We start from the raw sequence: 23,256 nt of genomic DNA, 5'->3' as shown, positions 1-23,256 counted from the left end.
TGACTCTATGTATTTGAGGGGGGGAGAAGAAAGAAGAACCCCCCCCGAAACCAAACAATAGCAGAATGCGATGCAAGCTGCTCCCTGGTCCTATTCTGAAGCTTTTTTACATCTGGAAATGGTCACTCTACCTCAGAAACTAGGAGTTTTTCAAGGGTGATAAACCAGATTCCAGTCTGCTATCCTGAGATTACTGCTGGTAGAAACTCAGCAAGAACAAGCATGTGCCATCTCTTAACAGTCAAGACCATAACTCTGGTAAACAGTGAATCACTTCTATGACTGTCTAAAGGTTGTCCTGATAAATCTATTCCCTTTCCAAGGCCTCAGCAGGTTCTTTGCTCTGTTGTCTGTAGTAACCCTGTGCATGTGGATGGGTGTCACCAAGAAGGGAGAGCACCCATGCAGCTTTTTCCTTCACTTCCTGCTTGCTGCTCCTCTTCTGGCATGCCATGGGGAACTGTGAAGGGAAGCTTGACAGTGAAAAGTTGGTTTAAGAGAAGCAGAAATACAGGGGAAAAAAAAAGAAGTGAACAATTCACAAAAATGTATTGCTGAGAAAGAGAGGAATGAAAAGAGGGAAAGATAGCCGTAAGACCCATGGGATTTTATAGCATACTGCTAAGCAAGTCTCCTGAAGCTTTTACAGGTTGTGTTGAGGCTTCTAGGGGTACTTGGTAGCCCCGTAAGTTCCTATAAGGTACGCTCTTAGTATGGAGTGGGAGGCGGTCTGCACTGTGCCTGCCTGTAATCACTGCAGGGGAGAACAGACTGAAGTGCCTGCTTTGCTGCATCACTGATTCATATAGTCTGGAACTGCTTTTCAGTTGTGAAAATAATTTTAAATTTGAAGTATATAGTTATGGTTGAGAGATCATACCCCAGGTCCATCACAGATTGCTGGTGTGAGGAAAGAAATGAGCATCACAGCTTTCACCTGTTACCTGGCCATGCACTATCTTTGTCACCTGTGGTGCAGGATATTGACCTCTAGCTGAAATACAGACTTTGGAAAAAATAAACTTAATTTTTAAACCTTGTTTTTCCAGGTCCTGGCTGTTCAATTCCTGTTCCTGCAAACCGGTCGTTTTGGACCCGGGAGGAATACTCTCTTCCAAAACTTCCTAGAGCATCTCACAAAACCGTAATCCATGACAATAAAATGTGGATTGTTGGAGGCTATGTCTTCAATCATTCTGACTCTCAGAAGGTTTTAGCGTGAGTATAAACCTAGATAATAAAGTCTAAGTAGAAGAACTTGGATCTGAGAATTATTTTTAGAAAATGCCATCCGACGTGCTGTGCCTACACTCCATCTCCAGGGGAAAACAGCAGTAATAGAAACTTAGAGTCACATTTGAGATCTGGGAAAACGCTGCTAAGGGGTGCTAATTTTGGAAAAGAACAAGTGTAAGGTTCCTGATGTTCAGTGAATTTTTGATTCGTCTGCTTCTGACAGCATTTGACAATTCACTGCATATTTCTAAACTAGCTTCTAAGTTATATCTATCCTCATATTCAAAGAGGGTAGTTTTGCTTCAGTGTTATTGGCCCTTCCTTATATTATATGTGTGTGACTTCAGAGTGTTTGCCTCCGTAATTAATGCATACTGATTACTGTGCATGTTTATGCATAGTGGATGGGATACCAAACAGGATGATGACATTTATGCAATTAGTTGAGATTTAACAGTAACTAAGATATCAAGTAGTAATTGTGTACCTCATGGAAAACCCCCATAAAAAACATGTCAGGCTTACTCTCTTGTGAGCTTAATATTATTTGGGCAGATCTAGGCAAAAGCTGGATTTTTTCCCAGGGATGCCTCTGCACTGCTTTCATGGACCTAAGTGAGAGCTCTGTGTTCTGCACTCACATCCAGAAGTAATAATTCTTATAGGGGAAGTTAAAGAAGAGCTGAAAATGCACTTAGTTGCAGAACAGTTGCTGATTACATCCACATCTTAGTCTTTCAAAGTCATGGCTGATTTTTCAACAGATACCCTGTGGCTTCACTGAACACTTCCTCAGAGATGATTTTATTTTATAAGGCTGTAAGCCTGGTGAGTTTAGTTCATTCTTTTATCTAAAAAGCCACAGGCCATTTTCAGGGCAGAGGATTTATCTTGCTTCAAGTTCATAGAAAAAATATGCTTGAAAGACAAAGATATAATTAAAAAGTGCCTCTTAAACATTGACAGGTTTTTTATCAAGTAGTTGGAACTTCTCTGAGCTTCGTGTAAACTTCTGCTCTTTTGGGTGGATCATGCGGTGTAAGTTGTCATAGCTTAATAGACAATGCATTACCTCTTGGTTTTGTGGGGGGGAAAAAAACTCAGGGTAAAGCAAATCAATACATGGACATTAAGTAACAGAGCAGGCTTGACTGGATTTTTTTTTTTTTTTTTTTTACCCGTAAGTAGTCTGTGAGTGCTTTGTGCATGCTGAAATCTTGGTAGGACTTTTGTTAAATAAAACAATTTCCCACAAATCTTGGAAAGGACAAGCAGTAATTTTCTCAACCTTATTATCTACTTCTCAGGTAATTAATTCAATCTTTATTATACAGGTATGATCTTATTTCTGAAGAGTGGCTTCCACTGAACAACACTGTGAACTCCGTAGAGATGAGATATGGTCATTCATTGGCATTACATAAGGTAGGTTTGGTGCTGCAGACTCATTGTCCAGCTGATTTCCCTTTTCTCCCCTTACCCACCCCTTTCAACAGATCAGTCTTGCTCTGGGAGAAGCATTTCTCCTTCAAAGGCTTTTTCATGGATGTCCCAGTCTGTGTGCTTGTACTGCAGGGAGTCCTTGGGCTGGTATCCTAGGAAGTCTGTAATGCCTTTGCTTGCGTGTTCCTTCTTTGACCTTTTCACAGAGATTTTAAGGCTGACTGAGGTCAGTGAGTCTGTTATTTCCTTCTGACTGTCTGTGCTTGCAAGACATACCTGACGGCTAGAGTTTGCTGGACTTCATCTGATTCCCCAATTGCCTTTTGCGTAAACCACATAAATATTTTTATGAGCTCCGTTGTCCAGGGCACCAAAGCAGAGCTGGTGAATTAGGAGGTTTTGGAACCCACTCTGCTTCTGCAGTAGACCTCGGAATCTATTCTTCCAACATCTGAAATGACAAGTGGATTTGACTACTACTTACCTCATTTGTCACCTGTGTGACTTGCCATGGGTGCAGGCCACGTGACAGCAGAATGGCAAAGTCTTTGAAAAGGAAATGAGCTAATCCTTTACTGACCTTTGAATGTTAATTAGCTCATCACAGTGCAAGCCTATATAAAGCGTAATTATAAACACTTGAAAAACTCCGCACAGCACCATTCACAAACAGAACACTTGAAGAACCTGAGAAGGATGGTAATTTCTATCTGCGAGGGCTTGTTGCATGTTCTGCAAATAACTGTTCAAAAGTAGGGTATGATAAGTGGGTTTAACATCAGTGATGGGCAGTGGTTCTCAGAAATTTCCCAAGAAGCACCAGATATAGTAGAGAATTTCTCTTTCCAAGGTTACCACTTTGTTAGTAGGGAGACAGGGCTCCACTGCACGCTTTGGGTTCATGACTGACTCAGATTCCTGGAGAAACCCACAGAGGAAACTGGATAGAGTTTTGGAACTTGTCTATTACAGGATGATTTATAAAACCCTGTCTAAATATCCTGGCTCCCTCCTTTGTGAAGGGTCCTCATTTTTTTTGTCAGTGCATTAACTTGGAAGACAAAGCTATTAGTGTACAGACACAGAGGAGTTTCCATCATAACTGCCTTTCTTACCAGTGTATTCTGCTGTTTGCATTTGCAAGCTGTGGGAGTGATTCAGCTTGGTTATTACATCACCTGACTTCAGGTGCCTCTGAGCTCCGTTTATAGTGAAACCAGACCTAGTCAGTACAGGTGCTGAAATCTGGGGAGCAGGTCAGCTCACTCGAAAGTAGGTTCACCCTCCCTGCTTTTGATCAGCCGAATTGTTCTCCAGGCTCCACTATCTTTTATAGTGGATGCTTAGACATTCAGCTAGTATACAGGCACCTAATTTTTGATGTCTGTCATCTGAAGGTCAGTCCTGCCCCACACACCCATTCCCCTCTGTACCCTGATGTAGCGTGAATTGTGTGTGTTGAAAGGTATTCTCACATTATGAACCTGGGTACAAATCCTGGCAGTCATGGTTGCTTTCGTATCAAATGTGACTGGTGAAGGAGATATTTTTCTCCTCGAGAGAGGCGAAGAACTTAGGCTGAGAGAAGATAAAGTATAATAACTTCATTACTTACATATTAGCTGTTCCCTAAATGCCAAACTCCTTGGACTCATTTTAAATTGAACTTCTTTCAGGATGATATATATATGTATGGTGGAAAAATAGATGCGACAGGGAATGTGACCAGCCAGCTGTGGGTGTTCTGCATTCCCACCCAGACCTGGACTCAAGTGACACCGAAAGCCAAGGAGCAGTACGCTGTTGTTGGCCACTCAGCACACATTGTCACCCTGAAAGACAACAGCACGGTCATGCTCGTCATCTTTGGGCACTGCCCTCTTTATGGGTATATCAGCAATGTCCAGGAATACAACCTGGGTGAGTGGGGCCCTACTTACCATTTGCTTAATTTTTAACGGTTGGTTTGAAAATATATTTAAATGATCCATATTCACGTAGGAAAACAGTGACAGATATGTTCTTCTCCTTCCATTTTTATTTATGTGAAGTTCAATCTAACTTCCAGTGTTTGTATAACACAAACAGCCAGCAGGTAGCCACATGCCTCCAGCTTTACACAGCTTGTTAGGTCCCAAAGACCAAAAAGCTGTAACTGAGGGCAAAGTGGGATAATTGTGGGACAATTTAAATTGATTTTTCTCTCTCCCTCTGACAGAGCAAATATTTTTGAAATTAGTTTTTATATCCTGTGAGTACAATAATAACTGTAACAATTCAGACCAAGTATCCACATAACCTGATACCCCTGTTTCCAGTAGTGGTGATTAGCAAATGCTTAGGGGAACAGGGAATGACTTTCTGGACTTCCATTTGTCCCATATCTCTGGGAACAGTCCAGAGTCTAACTTCAGAGATCTCCAGTATCGTCAGTGGAGAAGCGTAGGAAGCTCTCCAGATGAACTGAACTTCTGCCTAACTTAGCTGCTCTGAAATGGCTGTCTGGAGGCATGTCTCTTGCTCCACTGACCAGGTAGAGAACATAGTTAAGCTCAGAAGTTCTCCATGTGATGTGCTGGTTATTGTCAGAAATAGTGGCCCTATCTGCACTTTTCGACCTGTTGTCCTTCAGTCATCCTGATCCAGAGGATCTGCTGGAGCCTACTGGTTCACTGGTGTCCACATGAGCGAGACTTCTTCCTCTAGGCAAAAGCTAGAGAAAACCAGGATGTGTGGGCCAGTGATTTGGTTTTCTACTGTTCTTTTTCTCCCACGTGTGATCTTGTAGGCTATTCAGTTCCTTTGCCTTTTGTGTGCCTGATCTGCCCTGGAGTTAGGAAGCTTGTGTAGGGTTTCATTCTACACTTGCTGCAGAGATTTGATGTGTAATTTAGCATTTCTTGTTTCAGTTGCCATTATATTATGTCTAAAGTGCTTCAAACCAATGTTATCTTAGCGAGGGAGATTTAGGACCATTAATCACATATTAGTTTTTAACTGCAGTGTTCTTCACAGTTTTACTTGGCTTCATTGCTGTCTGTCTTTATATATATATATATATGTATATATATGACAGTGCTCTTGGGTGCCATTCCAAATCAAGCCACGGTGCTGGCATTTTCATGTCATTGAAATGCAGTATATTATTTCTGTACTTTTTATCTCTCATTTACTTAGCTTGTCTCAAAACGTAATAAATGACTGTAGAAGAGATGTTTCTGATCTAATTAAAAATACTTGACAATACTTCTTGACAATGAACTTCTTGAAGGAGAATATTTTTGGGTATGAAGTGATAGAGACAGTGTCTGGACCTGAGTCAAGGGAAACTATTTGTTTCACCACGAGATTTGTTGAGAAGTTATTAATGGAGATAAATCAACCATGTTCTGTCACTCACATTTTTCATTTCTCAGGCACACATACATGGAACATTTTACAGACGAGCGGAGCTTTGGTTCAAGGAGGGTACGGTCACAGTAGCGTTTATGATTCAAGTACAAGATCAATTTATATCCATGGAGGTTACAAAGCATTCAGTGCCAACAAATATAGGCTAGCAGATGACTTATACAAATATGAAGTTGATTCCCGTATGTGGTAAGTAGTTCTTCTTGCTGTATACCACCCCATTGTTTTTGTTTGTAGTGGACAAGAGGATGGGGTATTTGATAAGGGTACATTAATACACAGTAACCTGCATTCAGGATAGATAGTGTGCTCTTGTATCTGTTATATTTATGTCCCTATGAATAGAGAATCATATAATAACATATAATCAAGACTGTGAACGAGCCAAGAAATCCATTTTAATCTATTGTATTAAAGCTGAAAAGAAAAATATTTGATGAGTTTTTCTTGCCAGCAGTACAGACTGTGCATATGAGTGCAGTTAGTGCAGTCAAGTGATAATTCATTCTGCAGTTAAGACCGCAAAAGAATTTCTATTATAACCCCATTTTCTTCTGGCTCTGTAACTGCTTGAAATATTGACTTCTTAAGCTGAAATCTTCTGTGATTTGTTTCTGCCCAAAGGTGAGTTTTATTTAAATGCTGTAGCAAAACTTCACAACTTTGAGCTATAGAGGTAAAATAAATTTTCCTCAATTTTGTGTTTTTCTTAAAGTTGTGGCTTGTGACAAAAAGGATACTATCTTTTGAATTAACACATGCAAATTTGAGTCACCATATCACCTTTTTTTGAGAGTTTAAAATAGCTTGTATTTGTGCAACAGCTGTTGGTGAGTCTATACTGATGAGTGAATTAACTTGTGATTTATTTCCAAAACCCTTCCTTCCTGCTCTGTCGTGCATGCAGTCATAACCATGCTTCCTTTTTTGGTTCATTTGATCCTCCACTTCAGCCGTGGAGTGGGCAAATCTGGCTGAATAGGCAGAAAACGTCACAAACGTGACAATATTCTTCCCAGCTGCTGCAGCACCAACTTCCTTTGGTTACATTTATTTTGTCAGTCTCGAGAGGACTGTGAGAGCAGGTGAGCCAGTCGCCTTGCAGCCAGATGAGTAGGAGTGTCTGCTCATCTTTAGATTTTTTTTTGGTGTCATTGACTCCTTTTTTCTTTGTTTGGTAATGTAGGCCCTCTCTCCCTCTTGTGATTTCTCGGAAGGGCAAAAAAGCATTCCCCTGATCTTTATTTTGACAAATGTGTTTCTACCCATGTTTCCTCTGGTGTTTCGACTGGCAGCTTCAGAGTGGAATGCTGCACCCCTGGCAGGGACAGAGTAATGCTCAGAAAGCCTCTGTGTGCTGCGATACCACTGCTCCTGCCTTAGGAACAGGTCCCTGGCCCAGGTTGTTGATGTACCATTTGCTGGATATTTGGTTGTGAAAGCCTGGGGTTCGGTGCAAGCTGCCTTTGGGATGCTCCTGTGACAGCCTGCAAACTGACACCGCTGCCTGTGACACAGGTGTGGCCGCCCCAGGGTTTTCCTGCAAGCCAAATAGTAGGGAAATTCTGCAAAGGGTGACCCTTTGTGCGCAGTGCTGTTAATCATGCTGATTAAAGGTGAGGTCAGTGGCAAGTATGATTAATGCATCCCATGATTTAGTCACAGATGAAGTGTTGAGTTTTGCGGACATTAAGCTGTGGGGCTCTGTTATTGACGGCTGCATAGATTTCCTTAAAATAGGTTTGTTAGTTTTGAGCAGGAGATGATGCCCAGCGTGAAAGAATTCTTTAGGTTACTATAAAATTAGAGTTATTGTAAAATATTGGAGTCCTTCCAGGCAGTGTCCATATCAGTGAGTTTATGCTCAAAAGCCCAGTTAGTGTGAAAACTTGGTAATCCCTAGGGAAGGAATTGATGATTTTAAGATCCATAGCTTTGGAAAGAGACCTTCATAGACATATTTCTCCTATAAATTGACAAGCAGATGGGAAGATGAGAAAATGAAATTACAGGAGGAATTAAACAGTCTGGAAAGGAGGTTGTTAAATACCTCATTAGGAAAAATAGTTAAATACTATCCCCTTCACTCCTCCCTGTACCCTGAAACCTCCTTCAACTTGGATTTCTGCATTGCTTTGTCTTTGCCAAGTACTAACCTGTTTCATGAATATATTTTTATTTCTGAAGGACTATTCTTAAAGACAGTAAATTTTTTCGCTATTTGCACACGGCTGTGATAATGAGCGGAACCATGCTGGTGTTTGGAGGAAACACACACAACGACACCTCCATGAGCCACGGTGCAAAGTGCTTTTCTTCAGATTTTATGGCGTATGATATTGGTAAGTTCTTGCAGAAATAATAAAAAAAATTCTTGGATATTCAAAAAGAGCTCTCTTCAAGAAAACTAATTTACATGCTGGGTATATAATACCAAATGCCACTAAGCGTACTGCGGAAGAATGTATAATCAGGGGAGGCTCGTCTCTCTTGGTACACATTACCAAACAAATGAGCTGGTGCAGTGATTTCTAGGCAAATACAGCAACAGCTATTTGGTCAGCAGTTTATACGCAACCTTGGGCATTAAAAATCATTTCTTGAACAGAAAGCATATTGTTCTACCATCTCGACCATAAAGCTATTCTGATATTTTGAGTGTGTTTTAATCTATGATATATCAAAAATGCAGGCTGTTAGGACAGTTACAAGCACTGGACGCTGCTGAAGCTCCACTTGTATGTTGCACACTCTTGTTTTAACTACAGGCTGGCTGTCTTGTTTGGCTGTGCTGTTTATAATGTCAGTTTGTTTATATGTATGCTGTATAAGCATAAATATCCCCATAAGCACTATTTAACAAAAAAGCCAAATGATTAGATTTTATTTGGAAAGATTGGGTTTTGATGAGCTTGAATAGCCAGAAGAGGGCAGCATTTATTTGTGAATTTGGAGTCCAAAAAATGATGCATTTAAGAAGAAAAGAAAAAGATGAAATTACATAAAAGAAGGTGCATGCACATCCAGATAATTCACACTGGAGAAAAACACCATTCTGTACTCATATCACATTCTGCCTTCTGCTCTAAGAATTCCTTAAATGTGGGCTCTTGTGGAATAATCATGTAAACCTGATTTCTTGGAGTGACTGTCCACTGAGATGTCACTCCTGGTTTGTGAATATGCAAGCGAATAGATTACATTCAGCAGCAGGGTTTGGCATCCTTGTGCTATTTTCCTGTCTGTTACAGGGATCATTCCCTTCTGCTTCCTGTGATTTCAGATCATATCCCTGTGGAATTTATTGTGTGCTCCTAGCTAGCTTTATTTTGAGTTTTTCCTTGAACAGTTCAAATGAGGTATTTTGACAGTCATGGACAGAGTAATTTTTTACAACTTTGATAGCAGTAGTGATTGATTTTTCTTCCTACGTTTTGCTATCTTCCCTGACCTATTGAACTGTCTATTAGGTGTAAAATACAAGTTGCATTAATTTGAAAAAATATGCCAATAATTATGTTCATTTTGATTCAGTTTAGTTAACAGGCAGGTTCATGTTACATGGAGTAAGTGTTGCCCAGTTCTTACCAGTTTTACACTGAGAATTAGAGCTTGCATTGATTGCACTTCACATGACATGGATGAGAGGTGTTCTGGTGCTTTTGGGTACCCTCATTCCTTAGGGCAGAGACTCTCAGGCTGGAAAGAACAGCTTGTTTTCAGAAAATAGAGACCATTTTTCTTTTCCTTTCCATGTCACCTTTCTTTGCATTAATTACCTTATCCCTTTGGACCAGGAGCACTACCAGGAATACTGATCATTAGTGTCACAGCAGAAACAACTACTTGGTGGTTCTTCATGCGTGATCTCCACAGTAATTATATTGATCATGCTGATGTTGGTCTCCATTGAAATAAGCCCATATACTGCGGGGAAGCATTGTAAATATCAAGACAGTTGTGGCCGTGCCACCATAGATGGATATGACTATCACATCTTTAACATAAACGTGCTTATGTGTTTGTTATCTGTCCCTTGATGCTCCTAAGGCTCAAGCTACCCAGGAGAAAACCAGGCAGCAAGGTCAACTGATACTGAGTGCCTTCAGAGGAGAGGCTTAGTAATTGGCCATCTTAGCATATAGAAGTAGGGAGTGATATCTTAGTGATCATAGTGATAGTTGGAAGACTGGAGAAAACTGAAATTAAAATGCAGTCTAAAATAAAGGTTTCAAAACCAGGTCTTTTCTTTAACCTTTGACATTACAACTTAATCCTGCAGTAACATGTTTTATTTACCTTGTCAATTTTTTCTTTTTTTCTCTTCTCAAATTTCTAAGTAATGAGACCACATGCATTGCATGTTGTGAGGACATATTATCTTCTTTTTTTTGGTGTAGGATGCAAACAGATGTCACTGAGATGTGTGCTGGGATTCTCTGGAGGTTTAGCAGATTAGGTAGATCTGAGAATGCATTAATGCTTCTTATCCTTTTATCCTCCACTTGACCAGGTGGGGCTTATTCAGTCCAAACTGTCCAGGTAATTCCCAATTTTGGAAAGTTTCAGGATAACAGCCAAGCTGTCTGTGTGCATGTGCATTTCTTTTTGTTCTGTGTTGCTTCTCAGGACAAGCTTTTGGATTGTGTTGACCTTCAGGTTGGATGAGCACTTGGGTAGAGCAGTCTCACAATATTTTTCCTATGTTCTGCACACTTCAATGACTAGTTAGCACTTCCTATCCCCAAAATTGGTCTCTCTGGCCTCTGTAGAAGAGTTTCCTACTCTGCAGCAGTTTTGTCTCTGGGTGGACAAATGCCTCACTTGAATCCTTTATCTCCTTCTCTCAACAACTCATAGCAGCAAAGGAGCCACGTGTGAGTTGCAGCCCTTCCATGGCTCCATGTTCATCTCCGTGAGTGAGAAGGCAAGGGTTGTGCTTTCCAAAGGGTCACATCCCTCGTGTACGGGATGTGTCGGAAAAAAAATAGAAACTTCACAGGCAGATTGTCCCAAAATTCAGTTACTGTGGATTTAAGTAACCATTCTTAATGTCTAAATAGGTTTTAACTTTGTTTTTTTAAAACTCAGCATGAAATATTCATGTAAAGGCTATACTTGTATAATGATCTTTTCTCCCCACAGGAGAGAAATTAAAACTCTTCTATTTACCCCACCAAAAATTCAGTTCTGATGACAAACATAGAAAAAGGCTGGATGTTTTCATAGTATATGTGTTCTTTTCAAATAGTATATTTGATAAATCCTGTGCATTGTAAGCTTTAGGCTTGGCTTAACTTTTAAGTCAGGAAGGAGAGAATTCTTTGTAGTTTCAGAATTATTCATTTTTTCCGATACTTGATCTTCAATTAAAGATGGGAAAGAAGCTTAGAAAGCAAAACATTCCAGGCCTTCTATTAATCTGAAAAATATGTTTCTTGGCTTCACATAACTCAAAACTTGATGGATAAAAAATTGCGAATTGCAGTACAATTTTGCTGAAGTCTCCCATTAAAAATTGGAACCATGCATGCTTGTCTCAGGAGTGATGCTGGGCTAGGTTAAATTCTTTGAAAATTGAGCAAATGAGGTTTAAAAATAAACTTCAAAATCACAATTTATCAGTGTATTAAATCCAACCCACTGGGTCCTATGGCTTTTATTTGTCAGCAGTCTTAAACAAAAGTTTCTGCTGGAGCTGATGTTAGGATCAGTTGTTTTACCCAACAATTCTCCAACTAAATTTGGTAAAAAAAATAATAAGGTTGTTCTTCTTTGCCCTGTCAGTTTATCTGTGTACCAGTTTTGGTTTTGTTGGTGTTTTTTTTTTTTTTGTTTTTGTTTTCCCAGAGGTACAGTCCATGGCATAACAGTTTTATCTTGTATTAAATAATCTGCGAGTATTTGAGGGCTCTGTAGATCTTTACAGCAGATTACCTTTTCTGTCTTAATTGCATAAATTGCGTACAACTGCCTTTGGGTTGTTAGCCCCCAAGGTAATCCCATTCACTTTGCGAAGTTTAAGTGATAGGAATTGGACTGACTTTTCCTGCTTTTGTTCCTTTGATTGCTCAGTGGGTTATATGTTTCTTACGTTATTTTTCTTCTTGCTGCCTAAAGGAAGAAATTACCTGAGAAACCGAGTAAAAAATGAAGCAGAACTTATAAGTGTTATGCTAATAGAAAAAGATGGAATAATCTCACATTATATTAAAAGAGAAAAACAACCACAAATCCTTAAGCTATGATGAGTAAAAAATATTTTTAAAAATATGTATATCTACCCTCTAGGAATATAATTGCAATGGAAGAAAAAAAAAAAAAGCTAAGTCTGTTCTCAGTGATACTGGTTTGGGGCAAAACCACAAATAACTCACATTTAAACAGATAAAAACTGAACTTGTTATGCAGTGAAAAATTCCACTAGTAAAGGAGAAAAAGCAACTCAAGCCACCGCTGTTTAATTACACGTGATTGCCAGAAAGCTAATAACCCCTTCAGCACAGTGCCTTGCACCTTTTCCTTTTTCATGAACTGTTTAGGTGATGGAGCAGAGCCATTGCATCCTTCTTTTCCTTTTTTGTCACACTGTGGCAGCTGGGGTGAAGACTCTGTCTTAAATCTTGCAAAGGAAGTAAACTGGCGCTCTCGTAAACTGTCCTGTTTCACTCAAGATTTGCATTTTGGTGGTGGGCAGAATGGTCTCTCTATGGTTATTGAAGTACTTTGGGATCTTCCAGGAAGAAATGTGCTGTTTAAGTTGAATCGTTAATTATACCGAGGAAAACTTTTCTGAAACGAGCCTTCCTTAATCCTAGCTTGTGATCGGTGGTCTGTTCTTCCTCGCCCGGGCCTCCATCACGATGTGAACAGGTTTGGACATTCTGCTGTGCTGTACAACAGGTAAGGTTACAAATAAGCTGTGGGGTATTGGCATTTTTCATACCTCAGTAAATGTTTACCCATAGATCAGTAACACTGAGACCAGAGGGTCAAGGATCTGATGCAAGACTCTCAAAGTTCTCAGACTCTTGTGAAGTCTTCAGTATCCACCTGTCCCTATCAGCCCTTCTTCACTGGACTAAACTGTCTCAGCTCACTTCTTTCAAAAATTTGATGTTTTCCATATTTCTATTCCTTTTTCTTATTTATAGATATATTTCTCATTTATTTCATATTTTTTTTAAATTTCATATTTCTATTTCTTATTTAGCCGCACTGACAGCTTTTATCTCCAAATCATACTTTTCCCTCATGGCTTCTAAATTTGTCCGTGTTTCAGTTTACATGGCTTATCCTGTGTGGCTTATCCTTATTTAACATTCACGTGATGTACAGTATTTAGGTGAAATCATAGGTGAGATTTCTGCTGTTAAGCATTACATCACTGTAATAATATCCATGCTTTCAAGTGAACATCTGTTACTGTGTTTGAGTCCGCAGAACTGGGTTTGAGAAATGGTATTTCTTAGGAGTCATTTGTTCTGGTTCCTTTATCCTTTGAGGATACTTTCTGTTAGTCAGTAGCACTATTTAAAGCTCAGTTTAAGCCAGACAGATAACTGCCACTGCCTTTAAAAGGAAGGTGTGCTTCTAGATACATAGTGAGTGAGATTTTAGAGACAAAAAGAGGTATTTGTTTCAGTCTATACTGAATACCAGCTGTGCATTTGCTCCAGTAAAGGGCAATTAAGCTCATGCTTTAGTTCTTTCCTAAAATAGGATGAAAATCATATTAGAATACTTATTATTCCACCAAAACTTTTATTTAGTTGCATTGACTCTTCTTCACTGTGTTTTTAAATGTACATTTACAAATATGGAGGTGCAGGGGTTTTGGGGTGACATTTTTGTGTAACTAATGAAATTTGATGTTTTGCCTGAAGCAGTTGTGATACTAAAGAAAGTTTTTGAAAAACACCCTTCCTCCCCTCCCCAATATTATTTTATTTTGGTTTTTTTTGTTGCCACAATGACTCTTTGCTCAGTTGCTAACTGCCATGAAAATAACTGTGGTTTTGTCACAGTGGTGTAGCAAGATGTGACAGCACTGAATTGTTTTGTCACAGTTTCTGAATGCTGCTTTAATGGTGTGATACCTTCTCCGATTTTTTTAACCTTCCTCTCTCTCTTGCCACTGTTCTTTACAGGAGGATCGCACATTTCTGCAGCATTTTATGTATAGTCACATAATTGTTGATTAGGTGTCACCCGGAGTTTTGGCTGAGGGGGAAGGTTGGTCCATGACCTCAGAATGGTTTGACTCTGTCTCAACACCCATCTGTTGAGATTCTCTGGCTTCTCTGAAACAGTGAAGAGTTGGCAGACCTTTTCTTTAGTGCCTTCCTTAAGCAGGAGCTATTTATTTGGATTTGTGCATGCTGGAACATAATAAAACACCTTGCTCACACCTTGAATCACGTTGACTTGCAGCACTGCATGGTCTGTAAACATAGACACAGTTATTTATATCTTACTTACGTTTTGCCTAGCGCCATGTATGTATTTGGAGGCTTCAACAGCCTCCTCCTGAGTGACATACTGAAGTACACGCCTGAGAGATGTGAAGCTTTTGACAACGAAACAGCCTGTTTGCGAGCGGGTCCTGGTGTCAGATGCGTGTGGGTTTCTGTCCCTCCTCACTGCGTCCCCTGGGAAATGGCGACGGTGGCGCAGCGGCAAAAGGTCTTTGAAGACTGTCCTCCCAAGCCAGGTATGTGTCACATTCTTTCCCTTTCCTTTTCCAAAAGGTGTGTAGGGTCTTTTTTTTTTTCTGAATTCTGTCTTGTGTTAGTTTTATGCCATTATCAGATTAAGTTTAAGATCGGGGTGCTGTAGTTTTGTTCCCATACATGCCTTGGGAGACCTTCCTCTGACCAAGTGGCTGCAGTGGCTTGGACGTGTTTCCACTTCTCCTTCTCCCTGAAGCTGCTTTTGCTCATTAGATTTTTTTTAATGTTTTTTCCTACTGTACTGCTTGTACTTCCTTTCCTATCCCAAACAGACATCACCAGTCAGGAATCAGGCCTCGACCATTGCTCTGTAAATGTTTGCTTTAAGAGCTGACCTCGTGAGAGCCAGCAATTATCTGATGAGCACCACGGGGCATGGGAAGGGGGATCTAGGTCCTGCGGCGTTATCCTAGGCTCTTCAAGAGAGGCAGCAGAAAGTGTGTTTTAAGAAAAGTTACTTTATTTCTCTTTCTACAGTATTACATAGATAGGGACATACAAAAAGAACGTTTGTTTTAAGGTCTGTTTCCTGTTTTCTCCCCTGTAATAATTTTTAAAGAACTTTTCAGCACTTTATCCCAATGCATTTGTTGCTCTGAATTGAATTATACGAACCTTGATTCTGTAATAGATGGCAGCCTTTAATTATTTAAAAGAAATTGATGTAAAGGGACATTGCTTTGATGGGCTCTCAATGTACAATAAATTCTCACAAAACACAGGCGATAAGCAATTGGAAAGATGAAGTGGAAAGTTCAAGCTTTGCATGAAAATGCTCCATGTAATTGAAGGTCAGGCTTACAGCAAAATGGGCCTGCGGTGGGAGATTTTCACTGTCCTTGTGAAACGTCCTCTGGCATCATTTGCGTGGGCAGTGACTGAACATGCATGCCCAGTCCTGGTTCATGCGCTTTCATGTCTTGGTGCATTTTCTGGTGGTGTGTTTTACAGATCCTTGGGCACTAAAAATGATTGATGCTGCAAATGAGTGCAATTTTCTATCAGTTCAATCACATAAAAGTGTCTGATTTACTAAGTAGTCGATAACGGAAAATCTACAGGCACCTACTGTTTGGTTATATCTTTTGCTATATATAATCAAGTTCTTAGAGCTCTGTCAGGAAATGCCTGTTTTTGGTCATGCAGGTTTTTTTCTTTAATAGTTGTAGACAATGAAAAATGTGATCAGATTACAGACTGCTATAGCTGTACAGCAAATACAAACAACTGTCAATGGTGCACTGACCAGTGTATCTCAATGCATAACAACTGCACAGAGGAACAGGTAAAGTCTCTCTAATACTTCTGTAGTTTAAATTTAGCCTTTGAAATATCAAATGTCCAGATGCCCTCATCTGTCAGTATTATGACCCCTCTTGTTTTGTTATTTCCAGGGCTTGTGTAGCTCTGAGTCACTAAGATGCTTGAGTTTTTTTTCAAGTGGGTCCAAGGGCTTTTCATGGGACTCTCCACTTAAGTTAGGAGGATGGCTAAGGGCAGGGGAAGAGGGGGTGTGATTATTCAGTAAGACACGTAGCGGTTTGGGTTTGTTATCAATAGAGCCTTCCCTAGAAAAATAATCCTAACCCTTTTGTGATAGCTCTAGTAAGGAAAATGTGTCAAATGGTGGCCTGGGGGAATATCTTGAATACACAGTACAGTCTATGTCCAGTGTTACAGCTTTTGAATATATAGGTTGATTTGTAGGTCTGCACTGTGAAGTTTAGTGTGGTAGTCATTATAGGCTGTTGTAAACCGACATTGGGTGGATGGGAAAAAGCCTCATCTGTGCTATTTATTTTAGGTTCCTATTACTCTATATGACAATTGTCCTAAGGATAACCCTGCCTATTATTGTAATAAAAAGACAAGTTGTAAAAGCTGTGCCATGGATCAAAACTGTCAATGGGAACCTAGGAATCAGGAGTGCATTGCTTTACCAGGTAGGTATTGGTTGTGTTTGTAAGAAAAAAAAACTCAAATTCACCCAGCCCAAATTCACCCTGCCTTTTTTTTTTTTTTTTCCTAAATTCATTGTCTGTGATTTTTTTAGTGCTAAGCTGGAGTAAATAATGTTGTTCAATCATATGAGCTTTGGTATGAAACTTTATTTCTACTAAATTCAGGAAATCTGATGGAATATTTTTCAGTCCCAATTGCCTGAAGAGTAGTATGATCATTTGTGTAATTATTAGGCTGTTTTTCATCTCTCTCTTTTCATTTGATAAAAGCAGTACTGTTGATATAATAAGCTTCTGGAAGGTATTAGATTTAATAATGCATGCTATTTAATTTTAGAATCTAGAATTGTGCAAAAGCGTAAAGGCACATACTGAACGAATTAGGCAAATAACACCCAAAGTGTGTTAGGAAAATTCTCTTATTAGAACATTTCCAGTGGGAGCTCATAGGAGTTGATTATTAGTCCCCCTGTCATAACGTGGGTTTTTTTTCCCGGTGACTGGGAGAGAAGTATAGCATCTTTGGTGACTGACATTTGCAGTTAATAAAATATAGAGAAAGGGAAAAAACCAACACAGTCAGAAGCTTTAAATGGGCACGGAAAGCATTCCCGTAGCAACTTTGATAGGACTGGACGTGTCCAGGTTTGCCATTTGCGAGTCTGGAAGAGTGGAAAAAATGAAAAGACTTCAGAGAAGAGTCATGACAGCAAGAAAAACATCTTTTAATGAGATAGATAAAGAGCTTGGTCTTTTTAATTTGCTGTAGAAAAGGGGGTAACTTGATCATATGTGTAAAAAGCCCATCTGAAAAATTGTCAGTTGAGAGCTTTTCAATCTGTTCAATAAATCTAAACCGAGGTGTCGGACACAAGTATCAGCTCTACAGAAATTCACACTGAATACGTCCATCTATGTTTTTATGTAAGGGTGGTTATGAGTGGGACAAATAATTCCCCCAAGGAGTTTTTCAGTAGTGGGCATGGCTGTGCTCAAGATGAAAAGGGGATTAGTCCTGGAAGTTCGGTGCTGTGGACAGGATTAGCACAACACCCCTCTTCTCTCAAAAGGTGTCCTAACAACTGCAGTTGAATAGGTGTCTTGAAGCCATCAGCAAGATACTCATTTCCTTTCCTTTACTCTTTCTTCTACAGTGTTTTTACTATTTGATCTTGCAGTAAGTTCTGTGACTACCTACTGCAGATAACTAAATGGTAGCCTCCCACATCAGCTCCCCTAAACAGCTTTTCTTTTCCTCCGGTATTTTCATATATAGATACTTATAAACATGCAGACAAGTCATGCTGGTTTGGGATGAGGCTGTAGGTTTTATTTTGGTGGAAGGGCTCTTTCACTACTTTGAACGTTGTGAAGGTCACTTGCATCTCTGGTTTTACTTTCTTTTCACCCCCTAGAAAATATCTGCGGAACAAACTGGCATTTGGTTGGCAACTCCTGCTTGAAAATTACAAATGCAAAGGAGAACTATGATCATGCCAAACTGTCCTGCAGATCCAATGGTGCTTTGCTGGCTTCCCTCACGACCCAGAAAAAGGTAGAATTTGTTACGAAAGAGCTGCAGAAGATGCAGTCTTCGGTGAGTGCTTCTCTTTTATGTCCCTTGAGTAATTAAGCCCTGACTATGGAAAAGTCCTTACTGTGGTATTGTATGCTCTGTAAAGAATAGACATGCCTCTTAACTGAAAAGGACTGATTTTTCTTTTGAAATTCAACATACCCTATGGGTGCTTTTGAAGTGAAATTGTAGGGAATGTAAATGGGAAAGATAAATACAAACATTCATGGTGCCTCAAAGGTATCGCTTTCTATAATGAAATCACAAGCACGTTTCTCTTGTGGGATACATGACGGCAGCAGGAGTCCTCTTGTGACTTGTATACAATATTTTATAAATAAAGGTCCCTTTGGGGCACCGGAGGTGTTTAATGTAAAGCATTTAAAGTTATTTATTCTGCTCAGAAAAGCCGCTGTTTAAAATGTCGGCTTCTTATTCCGCAGAGCTGTTCGGCTTATTTGGAGTTATTTATGTTTGATTTAGTGGCAGGTGCTTTTCTGTCGGAGCCAGTGAGAAGTGAATTGGAATCTGTCCCTCTTCATGCATCAATAAAATAAATATATATTTTTTTCCAGTCCCTGGCAGGAGCACGGAGGTATTCAGGGCAGGTTGTGTAGGTGGTGCTAAAGCCCTAACAAAGAACGATGCCGTGCGACTTTGCTGAAATCCTGGTTTAGGCTGCAGAGCTGCTGTGGCTTGACAGCACATCAGAGTAACTCCTCTTGGGTCCCAGAGGCCACCGTGGGCAGGGCTGGCAATCAGGAAGAGTTTTATATATATGAAAAATGAGATTGGAGGCAGTAGGATTGCTGCTTTTCAGAGGAGAAACCGTACTTCAATACTAAAGAGAAACATACCCCTGTTGAAAGGAGAACATTCCCTGCTTTGATTCCCTTTGTAATTTTGAAGTGGCATTTCAACAATTATGGGCTTTTAGAGGGTATTCAGTTTAGCCAAAAAAAAAAGGCAAAGTGCAATTCAAGCAAGGTTGTTTGTTAAATCTTTTGTATAAGAGGGGCAGCCAAGCCTGGGATACTGTGAAACTATGTGCTTCTAACAGCTCCAGGTGTTTCTGCATATTCCTGTAGTTGTGTAGTGTAAATTCCTAAAGACACATAGCAACCCTTCCCTAATAGTGTCTGAACCCTTACACTGGGGAGAAAACAAATGTTAATTTATGGGGGTTTTTTTGTCTACAGTGTCCTTTAAAAAGTGAACCTTAGAAATCTAAAGAGGCTGTTAGCCCTTTTTAGTGGATATTAGTATTGAATGCTTCTAATGGGAGAGGGGGGAAGCCAACCTGTGTCTGGTACTTGAACTTTTGCCATTCAATGACACACGGCTGCTGTGCTGGGGGAGGCTGTACTTTGCAGTTATTCCCTTTTTAGGTAAGCTGTGTATAGATGTTTTATAATAAGAAGAAAACGTGTAGTTTTGTAGTGCTGTGTAACCCTGTTGCTGTTAGAAGTTGAAGCTTTAAGGTTTAAGAGTGCGTAAAATCAGTTTGAGGTAGGTGATGGTTATATATAGCAGCAACAGAAGACGTATGGTCTAAAGCTTTCCTAGAACAGCTGTGCCACCAAAGCGCTCTGATGGAGAAAAGATTCTAACAGTAAAATAACATACTGTACCAATACAGTTAAAATGCCTCTCCTCCAAGAAAAAGTGTGCCAAAAATTAAATTGCCAGTAGAAATAGTTGTATTATTGGTTTTTCATACTGAGAATTCTATTGCCAGCAATACTAATTTAGATTTGACTAATGCTCTGACTCTGTACCCCTTCATATGTACACAGTCTTAAACAGCAGAGGTCTTCTAGCCAGATTGTAGAGTTAGGTAGCTTGTATCACTTAAATTGTATAGGGGACTCCTAGTTTTCTTCCTTAGGTCAAACTGTAGCTCCAGGAATTTTTTTCCTGCGTCTAGCCATATATAGAAGTCACAAACATATCAAGAGCAACTTGCAGTTAATTTCATAGTCAGCCACTATGAATGTTTGACTTGTTCTCCTCCTGATTTAGATAACTAGAAATGTAGTTTGGGAAAAAAAAAAAAAAAAAAAAAAGAGGTGTTTCCTGAAGGATTTCTCTGTGGCATTTAATTCCAATAGCACTGAGAAACAAATATTTTCATTATTACATTTTTGCAACACCTAACCTGGCAAAGCTGTTATGAGCTCGGTGATGTGTATTTTCTGTTAATACCCAAGGTAAAACAACCTGGGTATTAAATCTACCACTTTCCTTTCTTTCTAGTCTAAAACTTTGACTCCGTGGGTTGGACTGAGGAAAATCAACGTGTCGTACTGGTGTTGGGAAGACATGTCTCCCTTCACCAACAACCTGCTCAAGTGGCTCCCCGATGAACCAAGCGATGCTGGGTTTTGTGGTTATTTAGCTGAGCCCTTCCAGCAGGGACTGAAGGCAGCAACGTGTATCAACGAAGTCAACGGCAGCATCTGCGAAAGGCCAGGTAACGATATCTAACTTGTGTGTCTCATGGGGAGCAGGTTGACTTAGTAAGTATTTATGTTTCCTAGAGAGTAAAGAAGACCCCATTCATTACTTATAAAACTAGCTGCATTGTGGCTTTGCCAAAGTGGTCCTGAAAAAGTGTCATGTGGAGTGATTTCATACAGGAATTGGAGGTTTTAAAAATAGCTCTACATTTAGACTGCTAACTGTAAAATGCTTGAAGTACATTATAGTTTAATTATTTTTCTCTAAATTGCATACCTGAGTGTGACATTTAGGTTAATTATGGTATGGAGCAATCTCTCATTTAAAAAAAAAAAAAGCTACTTTCCAATTGAACTTCCCTTTCCCCCCCCCCCCTGCTCTGTAGCCAGAGGAGGATTTTATCAAAGTTTGAAATTAATTGGGCAAGGCACTTTGGAGATATGGGAACTTTGAAAAAGAAGCTATTTGCTTTTGGGAAAACTCTTCCAGATTCGTTGGAAGTGTGTATCTTTTAAAATGGCTTGGTCTGTTAACTCTCCATTATAGCTGATTATTTCTGAATACCAATTAGTGCCTCTTTAAGTTTTAAGAAAGTTGGCTGATTACATAAAATTTCTAAGTAAGCTACACCACTTTAAATCATTCTTTGTGGAAGCGCAGGATGCAGATCAAGAATGTGGAACCCGAACTCAAAATTTGGTATATTTTAACTTGCAGTACTTTGATTTGGTTTAAGTTCTAACTTGTTTTTATGGTCTGAGAATAGTCACTTGAAACAGATGATAAAGCACTGGCTCACACCAGAAACAGGAGTTAGTTCTGCTTTCAATACTTACGTGTGGAACTGATCAAATAACTTAAAACATGTCCCTGTGTGCTCACATAAAATGGAGGGTTTCTTCCCAAGACTTCAGTTGGGAGAAGAGCTAAGGAACATATCAACAGACCTTTAGAGAGATAAAGACCACATTCATAACACCATTTAAATTGTTTTCTGTCCAGCTTCAAAAGCATTAACACTCATGGAGGATATAATAAGAGAAATGATTTTGCAGTACTGCATTTCCCATATTCACCATGGTATAAGGTATCTCATCTCCAGCTCCATCCAGCAACACCACACCGCAAACAAAGTGTTTCAGGTCTGTGCCACTGAACTATTTTTCAACCTGAATAATAGACAGGGCTTTTTACCTCTGTATTTCTGTCTCGGGGGTCATTACCTGTATGATTCTGGAGGGAAGCTGACTCTTGTCCCCCTGCCCGCAGCTAACCACAGCGCCAAGCAGTGCCGCACGCCCTGCGCCCTGCGGACCATGTGTGGGGAGTGCACGAGCGGCAGCTCCGAGTGCATGTGGTGCAGCAACATGAAGCAGTGCGTGGACTCCAACGCTTACGTGGCCTCTTTCCCCTACGGGCAGTGCATGGAGTGGTACACCATGAGCAGTTGTCCACGTGAGTAATTGCTTCTGCAGCTTGACGGGTGGGCTGGAGTCTTGTATTTGCAGGCGTTTGCTGGCAAAAGTCATCAGTCTCTGCACATCAGTCATCCTGCCCAGAGGATTTTCAAAAATAAGAAGTGCCTGACCCTAGGAGCTTAGTGTGTGCGGCTCCATCCTGCATTATGTAAAGCGTTACAGAATTAGGTCCCGGTTACAGGAACTATCAATTAAACTAAATGGTGGATAGTGAAGGCTTTCAAGTCAGGTGAGGAAATCTCCACTTATTTTTTTCCAATGGAGAAGTACTTGTTTCATTATTTGAATTCCTATCCTTCAAATTAATTGTTGCATATTTTCTGTATCTCTTTTATTTGTATATGGAGCCATGTAATTTAATATTAGGTTATCTGCATCAAATCCCAATTAGGGTTTACACGACTGTTTTATTCTGAAGTATTGTCTGGGTATCGCCCACAGTAGGAATTTTTAACTTACTTAAAATAAATGATTAATATTTTTTTTCCCCTCTTAGGTAGATGTGAGCAAACTGCAAAAGATTTATGGTGCTTTGGAATATTACTTTCTGTTTTCAAAATGTGGGGAAATAGTGTAGAAATTTTAAAAGTGGTTGAACAGTTTTAGAAATCATTTTTATTTATGTGTGAGCAGGGGAGTCAGGAAAGCCAAGGCTCTTGGGGTAGCAGAGGGAGAGGAGTGCCAGTGTTCCCCAGGAGGGAAGTTGGGCAGTTTGAGTTGCTGCAGTTGCTCCAGGAACTTTTGGAAGCTGATGACAATAAGCAGGGTAGCTCAGTGTTGCAAAATAAGAGATGGAGAAAATTAGTTTTGGGTAACTGTCAAGCATGAGAGTGTGAACTTCCCGTATTGCCAGAAGTCAAAATTGGCGGAAGCATCAGGCAGGAGATGAGTAAGCTGAAATAATGGAAAACTATGTTTTTCTACTACTTTTTTTTTTTTTTTAAATGCAAATATTGTCA

At 39.8% G+C, this 23,256-nt stretch overlaps 1 protein-coding gene across 1 annotated transcript in view; it reads left to right on the top strand.

Annotated features, from left to right (window-relative positions):
* Positions 1–23,256, top strand: part of ATRN (attractin) — a 151,380-nt gene that overhangs the window by 50,847 nt on the left and 77,277 nt on the right. The window contains exons 6-17 of the mRNA XM_074147313.1: positions 1,050–1,218; positions 2,571–2,661; positions 4,356–4,599; positions 6,096–6,279; positions 8,278–8,432; positions 12,909–12,993; positions 14,583–14,803; positions 15,986–16,107; positions 16,627–16,765; positions 18,199–18,380; positions 20,616–20,832; positions 22,089–22,274. Coding sequence (XP_074003414.1) covers positions 1,050–1,218; positions 2,571–2,661; positions 4,356–4,599; positions 6,096–6,279; positions 8,278–8,432; positions 12,909–12,993; positions 14,583–14,803; positions 15,986–16,107; positions 16,627–16,765; positions 18,199–18,380; positions 20,616–20,832; positions 22,089–22,274 — 1,995 coding nt within the window. The remainder of the gene's footprint in view (positions 1–1,049; positions 1,219–2,570; positions 2,662–4,355; positions 4,600–6,095; positions 6,280–8,277; positions 8,433–12,908; positions 12,994–14,582; positions 14,804–15,985; positions 16,108–16,626; positions 16,766–18,198; positions 18,381–20,615; positions 20,833–22,088; positions 22,275–23,256) is intronic.

This window comes from Numenius arquata, chromosome 5 (genome assembly GCF_964106895.1).
Source record: "Numenius arquata chromosome 5, bNumArq3.hap1.1, whole genome shotgun sequence".
NCBI lineage: Eukaryota > Metazoa > Chordata > Aves > Charadriiformes > Scolopacidae > Numenius > Numenius arquata.
Note: the sequence above shows the minus strand (reverse complement) of the source record. Positions and strands in the feature narration are given on the sequence as shown.